Consider the following 12,023-nt stretch of genomic DNA (forward strand, 5'->3'; position numbering starts at 1 on the left):
AATGATCGGATGGAGGTCGGTACGGGCTGATCACCCGTATTATAATGAAATGAAACCTAAAGTTGTCCAATCAAGGGTTCTATATTGATTTTAAAAAGGAATGGAAACTTCCTACTCAGTAATGAATTCTTTGAAAATGAAAATGGTTTATATTGCGTAGAAAAGAGTTGATTCTGATATTGTAAAGCTTAAAGATCGTGAACCCTAATTTTAATCTGTTGATCATATAATTGATTCCATATAATGAAAATATTGTCGCTTTCCTTTCTGAAAGATCTATTTTGATCCTTCAATGATTTGTGATGAATGTCGGCTTTCACCCTGCTTTGAGCCTTGTTCCATGAAAGCCCCACACTTTTCCTTCATAACCCTTCCTTAACCCGAAAGATGGAAATCTGCCACCTAGAACTGATGAAGTAGAATGCCCTGAGTTTGGTAAAGTAAATTGTGGATTTCATATCATAGAACTGCTTTATAGTTACTTGCTGAGTTTTATACTCATATGTTTTGTTTTAATCTAACCTTGACAGTTAAGCAAGAAGATGGTCATGCTTAGGCACACTGCTCGTAAGAGCGTACCTGGTGGTCCCTATCGTGTTGAGGGCTTCCAGTTTCCAGAGCAGGTAGAGATGTTTTTCAGTGAGAAAGCGCTTAGCCAGAAGGTTGTAAAGATACAATGGGTTTTCTGTCGGTTCCAAGTCGGGATCGACTATGTATATTTTATATTATTTTTGGGTTGTAAGTTATATTTTATGGTTGGTAGTTATAATCTTGTCTTATACTTTATCCTGTTTGATCCTGTTGGTAGTTAATCGGGGTTTATGTTTATATAATTATTAGATTAAAGGTGTGTGGATCCTCATTTTCTAACCCCGAGATTGAGGGCGTCACATCAGTTATCTTTTAATTTACTTTTATATACTTGCACAAAGAGATGTGTTTTAAAATTTTAGACATCGTTTTAATTCCTATAATTCGATTTGTTTTGTAAGTTTAGACATCGTTTTTAGTTTAAGCAGGTGATGTGTTTTTAGTTGCTTCACATCAATTTTATAACAAAAGCAAAAAAAACACTAAATCAACATTAAGAAGTAACACAAAGTTGTTTACTTATATAGGATTATAATTAACATATCATTACAACTATTATACAATACTCATAACGTACGCATCACCGAATGCTTGTAAAACGCATAATTAAACAAGCACACAACACAACTAACCCAGACTCGGCTGTACCAGCAGTTGCAGTAAATGGTTAAATGGTACATGATTGCAGTCGATACAAATATAATGTTATGTTGGTGGAGATAATTTCAGGTTTATCAAACTGTTCCGTAGCACATTGCATGTAACTGGATGAGACCACAGGGTTCAAATCTACTAGGAACAATCATAAAATCAGCCACTGCTGTGATCATATGGGCCAATAGAAAATGTACATCCAAGTATTGGAATCATCAGCAACTGATAGACCAATAGAGAAAAGACACATACACTTTTTTGAAGATCTTCACCACTATTTTTTCCAGCCAAAGACTGAGGATACAAGCTATTACTTCCTTGCTGACGTAAAAGGCGATCATGTTTCAGCGTTTCACTCATTTCTCTTACAGCCCTACAAACCCATTACATTCAACAAATAAATCAAACTTTAAAAGAAGAATATGATAATTTAGGCACATCAATCTGACATAAAGAGAGGAACCACCATTGTCATTAATATACAAATTTATTTAGATAATAGTTTATACCCAACTTGTGTATGTGACTATGAAAGAACATTAATAATTAAATCTAAATACTTTTACTAGCTTTTGTCAAATTAAAAATAAAAATCAAAGCATGATTTGAGAGAGGGAGAGAGAGAGAGACCATAAGGTCCAGAGAAATATTTGTTACTGTTAAGATTTACAACTCTTAGAGCTTCCAAAGCTGCCTGAAAGTAATAAGGGCATGACTGGGTAAAGTAGGCGTAGATTCCTAATAAACACAAAATACAGAATTAAAACTGTACATCTGCATACTGATAACAATTCTGGGTTGTTCACCTAGAAAAGCAAGCGAAATTTAAGTTGATTGTCCTGGTAATCCTTGCTAGTAATAGGTCCATAGATTTTTGATCCAGTATTTCCCCAAACCTGAAATTGATAAACCAACAAGCTGATATTAAATCAACAAATGGAAGCGTTATCACTTTCAGAGACTAGAAATGACGATCCTGTATATGCAGGGCCTAAAATAGGCAACTTGTGTATCCCAAGCATCTTTATACTTGTCATAATGCGGGGAGACTGTCATGACGCGATGCCCATAGCCTAGGGAAGGGACAGAGAGAACAGTTGGTTATTTTGCAAATATTGATTTTAAATTTGCATTCTATAGTTGATGGATCACTAGTGGTGAACACTGAAAGATTCGGAAATTTACAGGCAGTCTCGAGCTGGTTGTTCTGTTGGTAGTAACTGTTGAAAGAAAATGAAATGTTCCCACATTGGTCGAGATTTGCACAAGATGTTCCGTATACTAGGCTAGTACAATCTGCATTTTCAAAAGCGTAGCTTACGTTAGCTGCAATTCCCGAATCCTCAAGACTTACTGCAGATGACATTACACACCATTTTTTAGGAAGATACTGAATATTGCTTGTTGCTACTAGACCGCTACTATCTGCTGCTCCAAGCTTCAGATATATTTAGGTTTACCATCAAAGTAGAAAGTTCCCCAATGTCGTTCAAAGTTACCTGGTTGAATGCTCTTTGAATCCTCGTCTATAAGGCTGAATAAATAAGCATCTATAGGCCCTGGTTTCATTGGAGGGCAGGTAAAGTTATATCAAGAAAGGTTCCATTGAAAGCAGCAAGGAATGGTTCATTTCCAACTGCAACATACCTTTCAAAGGACATTGAGAACTGTCAGTTGAGGGAAGAATCATCATTTCATACGCTAGCTGAGATATTTGTATGATTTACTTATAACATTACTACGTGTTATAGTAGGATATGCTTCGAAGAACCACAAACACAACAAACATTACAGACAGATTTGTTCAGAAACTAAAAAAAATGAACGCAGATGGTAGTGCTCCGTTATGAAACAGATGGAGAAAATAACCCGCTTCACATACATCACGCTAAATTATAAATTCAAATAAGAAGTTAACTGTTTCAATTTGTTGTATGTCCTACAAACAAGATCAGAACCTTTTATCTTATCTGCAACTGCCAATGATTAAATATCTGATTTCTTATTGAATAAAAAACAATGCTAATAGCCATCAAGCATATATCAGTAAGCAATCATAACGATCATGATATTAATTACTTCAACTCTATTTCATGGACCACAAATAAGTCATAGCCATATGTACACACATCTGGTAGGCTACACATAACATTTATATTGAACACATCCAATACAGAACTGCCACAAATAATAGCAAAAATACAACTCTATTATTATTTTTTTCTCAATTTGCATATAGTATCTGCCGGCATGACCAACTATAATAATCAGTTAAAATAAAATGTAAACATCATCACCATTAAACTACCTAAAGCCGTAGATGATTAGGTTCCACTAAGCCACTGTTTTAAATAGTTTACAGATTCACTTATTACAGAATAGTTCCTATGATTGAAAGTGATCACAGTTAAATGAAACAGAACACTTAAAACATACCAAACATGAAGTAATTATCTCATCAGACAAGCACATAAAATATTTACTTAAATCGCAGCAAATAAGTACTTCAAATGCACTCGAATAAAATAGAATCGCATGAAATCAAACACAGACAGTCTGATACAAAATATACGCGACACAAAATAGAAAGATTCGAGTACTAATCATAAAATGCGTACCTCATGTTGACACTGTTGGAAGAAATATGAGCAGAAACATTCTTTGCAACCCAATTTTCAGCAGCAGGCACACTATTAGCCAAAGAATAAAGCATTTCATTAGGAATACCAACCATGACTTATAATCCAGAACCTTTAAGAGCAGTCAAAGTGATTGAATCTGCATCAAATAGCTTCACTTTTTGGAACCCATTGTCCTTAAGAAGCTTCACAGTTGTTGATAGTTCTAGTGGATGTGTAGCTTGTGTTCCCCATTTTGCTCCAATACAATTCACAGCACTAACCGCCAAAAAAACCCATAAAATTATAGCACCAATCATGATCCCATGATTGGTTCTTGAACTTGAATGTATACCCATGTGTCCCAGAATTATTGTCACACCTGAAACATACCAAATCTTTATAATAATTGTGTCCCAAAAAATCTGTCACACCTTAAAAAATACTATTGTTACACCTCAAAGAAACGCGAAGAAATAAGAATGATTATGTCCTACTCCTACACAACTCAGCACAGAGAGCAAACCCAACTTCAAGATTAAAAAAACTCCAGAGACCGACTCTTAAACAAACTCGATTAAAATCAAAACATAAAATTTAAAAATAAATTCGAAAGAAACATACTTTTCTCACACTAATCGAGTAGTCTAGACTTCTTTCAAGGCTCTTCAGCACCAATCGAGCTCGATTTATGAATTAATTGAGTTTAATTCATATAAATAGCTTTGTACAAAATAGGGGTTTTAGATTAAAGAGAGTGAGTGAGAAGAGAGGTTTTAGGTTAAAGAGAGTGAGTGAGAAGAGAGATAGTGAGAGATGAGAGAGAACAGAGAAGAGAGACGATACATCGAGGGAGAAGAGAGAAGAGAGAAAAAAGAATGAGAGAGAGAGAAGAGAGAATGAAAAAGGGGGGGAAACAATTTTAGTTAAAGGGGGGAAAACTGTGAATAAATTTTTGGTTTAGGGGGGAATTTTTTGATGTATTAACGGGGGAAAGAAAGAAGCGGGTCTTTTTTATTTTTATTTTTAAAAATGATTATAGACATCGGTTGGTTAAGATACTGATGTCTTACAATACCTTTAACATCGGTTTTGAAGCGACCGATGTTAAAACTGCGTTTAATATCGGTGACATTTCTAATCGATATTAAAGGGGTGATGTCGTAAGCACTATTTCTAGTAGTGCATGTGTTATTGTTATGCATGATTCGTAGGTAATTTTAACCATCTTACTTGCCCTATGTAATCACGATAGATAACTTGTGCATTAAACTGTTATGTTGTCAAATTCTATAGAAATATAGGGTCTCAATATAATTGATGTCTATTCAAATTCTATATCTTTTGTGGATGTCTGGTAGTATGGTATACGTACAATGAAAGTTGGCGTTTATCAGTTTCGTGTTATCTGATTAGTGTCATCACCATTACATGCTAAGGTTAAGAATGAAAAGGTCATTGAATGAAATATTTAATGAAGTTAGAATCCCATGTTTGTTTTATATATTATTCAACTCTCTTTAATCTCTTAGTTAATGTTCTCTAGTATAATTTTCAATAGTTAATCGTAGTATAATCAAAACCCAAATTGTTATTCGTCTTAGCATTGAATAATAGTCATATCATTGTTGCATAAGTGCATAAATCTCATAGTTAATGTAACGCTCCCAAATCCGGGGTCAGAGGATTTGGTCGTCACTATAAAACCTCAATCCAAAATAATCTATTAAATCAATAAATGAATGCCAGCGGAAGATATTTAACATTTATGATCCCAAACTAATCCAAGATCTTTTAAGGTTACAGTTCTAGAAACAAGATATCCAAATTCAACAAATAAATTTTCTCACTTTCTTTTAAAACTCTTTTCAATAAATTCTAACTCAAAACTAAACCCACTAGTATAACTTCGAAATGAAGTATACTAGGCCCAAATAAAATATACAACTATATATAATATAATATAAACAACTTTACACAATAAAACTTACACTAGTCCGCAAACCCTGGACCAACCACCTTCGAAAAGCTTCTTCTTTGCTTCCTCGAATTATGCAGCTAAACAACGCAAGCTAATCCTCACTGGAGGTTAAATTTAAAAACAGGCAAGTATGAGCGAAAGAAATGCTCAGCAAGTTCATTATAGTAAATATCGGGTCATTTTGATAAAAAAAACTAACATCTGCATCAGTGCAGATCATTTAGAAATCATAATTGCTGAATCATAAAACTTTAGTTGAGGAATCCCAGAATTGATTCCTTAATCGTATTCAAAATTATTTTGATATTTGTGAGCAAAACGCTTCAGCACTACTTTGAATCTTGACGAGAATAAAACTCATAAAACAGTGTTTACGGAAATATCGTAAACAATTCTAACATGAAACAATGATTATGGATTGAATCGTAAACTTTACTCAAAACCGAACTCTTGAAATTAATACTTATTTTGTTATCATATCAAATTAGATATCACTACGAACTTTGATGCTCACAACATTCCATACTGAAGTCAACACCAATCATCTGTACTAATACCATCTTTGATATTTAACAACAAACTAAGTATCCTCAAAATAAGAAACTGAATCAAAACCACATTTCATCTTTTATCCGAAAATAAAATACTTAATAAATCATTCCTTGTAAGATGTCAAAATCAATATAATAATTTTGATTGGAACCAAATTATGCACTATGCTGTTCCTGATGATCAGTCATGAAACAGCAACGGTATCCCGCAGTATACCGTAAATATAGGTACTACCCGTATCCCGAAGACATACGGTACCTATAGGGCGCCAGAAAAGGCATAACAAGCCTTATAAGATATTACACTTCCGAATTACACTTCTGTATAACAGCTCACGCTAGACCGGTGCCTCGGCCTCTTACGCTACCAGTAACCATCAAATCTCAAAACCTTTTATTGAAAAGGGGTCATAATACTCGACACCCGAAATAATTTTATTCCCCCATTAACTTGGGTAGGAATATTCACAACCAAATCACTTTTCTCAAAATCCAAAACATTTATAAATCCAGAAATTGGATAAGTAAAATCACTTAACTATTCTGAATATAGAATAGCAATGAGTATTTGCATAAACAGAATTATTTAATTCAGCGATATGTAAAACATTTATCTATTCCGAACAGAGAATAGGGAAAACAATACTTGCATAATATGATTCGAAATAACGTCACTTGAACAATAAGTGAAGTCAGGGGTACTTGCCTTTGGGTTTTAGCAGTTAGTCACACTCGCAAAACCGCATATATTCTGACATTCTGTCTCAAAGCATCACCGGCTTTATTCTACTAATCCTTTGGCCTGCTGCTCATGCAGTGCTGCAACCCACTATTCCATACCATTCAACTCTAGCCTTTATCCATGTCATCTGGTCCTGATCGTCTTGAAAAACTCGTATCTATAATTAAAACATAATACTTTAATCGCTTAAACGATAATTACTCGACGAACTGCGCGTCAAACCCTATCGTCTACCCATACGATAGCCCACACATAAATAAGACAGTCAAACACAGGACTCTCAACCCACGAACGCACGTAATTCACATAGCACGTAATTACATAATCCACGTATCACATAATTCATATCACATATGACTCGGCTCGTCAAAACATTCGACTCGGTATGTTTAAAACTGAAATCGGGTCAAAATATGATTTATCGATCAAAAATCGACTCAGAATGATTCGTAAAACAAGCGGCATTTCGAAACAAAAGAATTTGGGTCTCGAAAGTATTTTTATTGAAAGCAGAATATTTTTCTGAGTCTGTACGCGTTCGTTTCATATTAAACGGACGAACGGTTGATTTATTATGAATTTTTGAATATTTTTCAGAATAAAAACGATCTCCGAATCATTTAGTAATTAAATAATAGGGCTCGAACACTCGAAAATAGTTTTATAAAAATTATCGAGCCTGGAAAATAATTTAAAATAATATTTAAACCTCGAAACTATTTTTCGGAATTTTTAAATCAATTTTAAATAATTAAATCTAATTAAATAATCAATTAAAATTAATTAATAACTAATTAAATTAATTAATCAATTAATATTTAAATTAATTGACTAATTAAATAATTAATTATCAGCTAAAATTAATTAATTAAATAATTAAGATTTATTTTAAAGATAAAATAATTTTTCAGAATTAAATATAGGTTTTCAGAATTTAAAAATGAATTTTTTAGAAATAAAAATAGAATTTTAACACAATTTTTAAATAAAATCAATCAGAAACAGAAATCAGAGTTTTGCAATTGGGTTGATAGGATTGAAGTCGTGTAGAAACCCGGGTCAGGAACCGACCCAGCGGGTCACCTAATCTGCTCAAGAACTCGCCGGAAAGTGCAGAATCCGGCGAGCCTAATTCCGACAATTCATGAATCGTTTGATTCCGTTCTTTGCACCAATACCTTCTCGATCTTCCCAGAGACTCAAGGCCAAGTTCCGCTCGTGCTCGTAACCCCAGGGTCTGGTTTTCCGGCGAAATTGCCATTAAAACCGGCCGGGGTTCGAGCTTTTCCGGCGAAGCAACACAGGGGTCTGACTTAACATTTAAACACAGGAAACACTACGACTTGATGCGATCTACACGCTGGTACTAATGAATCGAACCCAGAATCAATAAATCAAGAGTTCCCAGTTTCAATTGAAATTGTTCTTGAGTATAAACCCTAATTTTCATATCCGAGAATCAAAGCCACTTTTCTACATGATGCAGAGCTCAAAATCTGACATATTATATACCAAATTGACCAGAAAAACATGCTCTACAACATGGAAGCATCAAATCACATCAACAACATCAAGAACAAATTTTCATAATTTAATTATCAAATAATTCGAATATAAATAATTAAATAAGAAAATTACCATGATTTCTGGAAAGAAACTGATGATTGATTCAGAAAGAAGATTTCGAGAGCTTCGTTTTGATATGTTGCACGCCCGAATCGGAGTTCGATAACGCCTTCATTCGTGTGTTTGATTCTCGGGAACGTATCAGTTTCTCAGGTTTTTCTCTGTATTTACGGTGTTTTAACTGGTTGCAAATGAATAAACGGAATAAAAGAAATAAGAAATAGGCTATTTATATTTATGAAATATTGGATCGTTCTGGATCATTTTGGATCATTAAATTAGTTGCTTAGCCGCTAAGTAACTACAAAAACGATACAATTCAATACCAGAATTAGATAATTATCAAAACCGGGCTTTTTATAAAACACCATATACGAAAATAACGTAAAAATATCCCGTCTTTCGAGATTACGGGTTTTATTGATTACCGAAATAACTATCGTATAGAAAATATTGCGCCGGGCCACGCACGGGTCAAACCGTAATCAGGATCGAAAAAGTCAAAACACGGAAAATGTCCGAAATTACCAGATTAGGTTAGAAAGGAGTTTTTGGAAGAGTTTCGGGTTGTAAAAACGCAAAAACGGTTGAAGTCGGACGATTCCCGGCTTTATAAAATAATTTTGGTAATTACCCAGAAAATAATTAATAATTCATAAATCAATATAAAATCATCTAACAGTCCAAAAATTACCAGAAAAATATCACAATTATCTATATTTTATTCTGGACATATAAAAATTTAAATATTCAAATAATATCACATCTAAACACCCAAACATCAATTCTAATTATCAGATAATTCACCAAAATTCACATAAAATCACATAAATAATTCCAAATAATTATAAAAATAATATCTGAAAATATGGGATATTACAATCTACCCCGCTTATAAGGATTCCGTCCTCGGAATTAGCAGAAGAAAGCACTAAGGGTTTTCTAACCACTTTCCAAATCTTGCAAACGCAACTTTTCTCAAAATTTCTAATAACACTGCAATTCCTTATACCACACAGTTACCACGTGAGCTTCACTCTGCATTATTGTTCCATCTACATCTTTTGACCAATTCCTCAATAGAATCACTTTTACTGATCGCGAGAAAGAAGAATAGAGAGAAAGATAGAGAGAAGAAAAGAAAGAAAGATAGAGAGAGGAATAAAAGAACAGATTGACTTCGCTATATGCCACTGATATTCTAATCGCATTGCATTCCACTGTCGTCCTTGGTAATTCCATCACATCGCCTTACTTTGACTTGACCAAGATAACTCAGCTTAACTTGATTGGCATACCTTCGAATATTTAAGATGATAAAATCATGGAATTTCAAAAAAGAAAAGAATCTGATACCATAACGGAACCAAAATCTGAATTTGAGAAAAATATAAAATAAGAGAATAACTGAGAAATCAATATGATTAAACGAACTTGGTATTGCGTGTCCAAATTAAGACACTACTAAAGGTTGTTAACCTTCATGTATTCACAACAAACACAAGTGATGGCGTCCCATCCAACTCCTATCACACAGACAGGTATACCTTGTGTCCCTTATATTTAAGGTTGTTCATCTCAGTCAGAATAAAAGAATATCAAAGGAATTCAAAATCAAATGAATAAAACTGAAAGGATTTCAAAGCTGATATTTCTGAAGGAAATGAAATCCAGAGAACAAAATTATGTCACCAAATTAGCAAATGGTGTCACATCATCAAGAAACTATTCACCAAATAATAAAAGTGGAATTAATTATCATAACTTGACAGAACTATCAAAACCTGAAAAATATGCTTCATGACAGCCTCCGGCACATTTAAAACACAGTTATGATTGAAAATGAGTGTTAGGGAATATCTCCTCTAACAATTACTTCTTTTTGAGAGATGTCAAAAGGAATTATAAAAATAGAAGGTATCGCCAAAGTCTTAATATTTATCTTCAATTTGAACTCTTCAGTTGACTCGCCCTCTGATTCTAGACGCTCCTTAATGTTCCAAAGATATCGATAATCTCCATCGTCGTCGAATCGTAGTAGCCTCGAAAGATTCCACCATATAAGTTTGCAGCTTCCCGGAGTTCCATCCAGCTCAACACAACCATCTCAAACGAATGCGCCTATCTTAACTTATTCATTGGTACTATATCCAATAGTCCAACAGGAACTCGATATGAGCTCAAACGTCCTCACATAGCTATACACACTCCTACACACTCTCGTTTCTAGTTTACTATAACCTCAACTCTGATACCAACCTATAATGCTCCCAAATCCGGGGTCAGAGGATTTGGTCGTCACTATAAAACCTCAATCCAAAATAATCTATTAAATCAATAAATGAATGCCAGCGGAAGATATTTAACATTTATGACCCCAAACTAATCCAAGATCTTTTAAGGTTACAGTTCTAGAAACAAGATATCCAAATTCAACAAATAAATTTTCTCACTTTCTTTTAAAATTCTTTTCAATAAATTCCAACTCAAAACTAAACCCACTAGTATAACTTCGAAATGAAGTATACTAGGCCCAAATAAAATATACAACTATATATAATATAATATAAACAACTTTACAGAATAAAACTTACACTAGTCCGCAAACCCTGGACCAACCACCTTCGAAAAGCTTCTTCTTTGCTTCCTCAAATTATGCAGCTAAACAACGCAAGCTAATCCTCACTGGAGGTTAAATTTAAAAACAGGCAAGTATGAGCGAAAGAAATGCTCAGCAAGTTCATTATAGTAAATATCGGGTCATTTTGATAAAAAAAACTAACATCTGCATCAGTGCAGATCATTTAGAAATCATAATTGCTGAATCATAAAACTTTAGTTGAGGAATCCCAGAATTGATTCCTTAATCGTATTCAAAACCATTTTGATATTTGTGAGCAAAACGCTTTAGCACTACTTTAAATCTTGACGAGAATAAAACTCGTAAAACAGTGTTTACGGAAATATCGTAAACAATTCTAACATGAAATAATGATTATGGATTGAATCGTAAACTTTACTCAAAACCGAACTCTTGAAATTAATACTTATTTTGTTATCATATCAAATTAGATATCACTACGAACTTTGATGCTCACAACATTCCATACTGAAGTCAACATCAATCATCTGTACTAATACCATCTTTGATATTTAACAACAAACTAAGTATCCTCAAAATAAGAAACTGAATCAAAACCACTTTTCATCTTTTATCCGAAAATAAAATACTTAATAAATCATTCCTTGTAAGATGTCAA

The 12,023-nt window shown here is 33.6% G+C and overlaps 1 protein-coding gene across 13 annotated transcripts; it reads right to left on the minus strand.

The window, feature by feature from the left end:
• Positions 1–1,084: 1,084 nt before the first annotated feature.
• LOC141717984 (glucan endo-1,3-beta-glucosidase 6-like) lies at positions 1,085–4,789 on the minus strand. Of its 13 annotated transcripts, none has more exons than XR_012573876.1 (8): positions 4,488–4,789; positions 3,864–4,245; positions 2,745–2,892; positions 2,431–2,598; positions 2,241–2,318; positions 2,052–2,141; positions 1,876–1,939; positions 1,085–1,618 (listed from the first exon to the last, which is right to left on the minus strand). XR_012573876.1 is itself a non-coding variant. In XM_074520300.1 (6 exons), the coding sequence occupies exons 1-5, from the start codon at positions 2,936–2,938 to the stop codon at positions 2,098–2,100; spliced, it is 396 nt and encodes a 131-aa protein (XP_074376401.1). In that variant the 5' UTR covers positions 2,939–3,207; the 3' UTR covers positions 1,085–1,618; positions 2,052–2,097. The 13 variants fall into 13 exon arrangements, 1 of the variants encoding a protein (XP_074376401.1); XR_012573873.1 differs by lacking the exons at positions 3,864–4,245; positions 4,488–4,789 and adding an exon at positions 2,893–3,215 and having other exon boundaries at positions 1,085–1,380; positions 1,498–1,618; positions 2,745–2,804; XR_012573872.1 differs by lacking the exons at positions 3,864–4,245; positions 4,488–4,789 and adding an exon at positions 2,893–3,215 and having other exon boundaries at positions 1,085–1,383; positions 1,498–1,618; positions 2,745–2,804.
• Between the last annotated feature and the right edge of the window lie 7,234 nt (positions 4,790–12,023).

The sequence above is a fragment of the Apium graveolens genome, chromosome 4 (assembly GCF_009905375.1).
Source record: "Apium graveolens cultivar Ventura chromosome 4, ASM990537v1, whole genome shotgun sequence".
In the NCBI taxonomy this organism is placed as follows: domain Eukaryota; kingdom Viridiplantae; phylum Streptophyta; class Magnoliopsida; order Apiales; family Apiaceae; genus Apium; species Apium graveolens.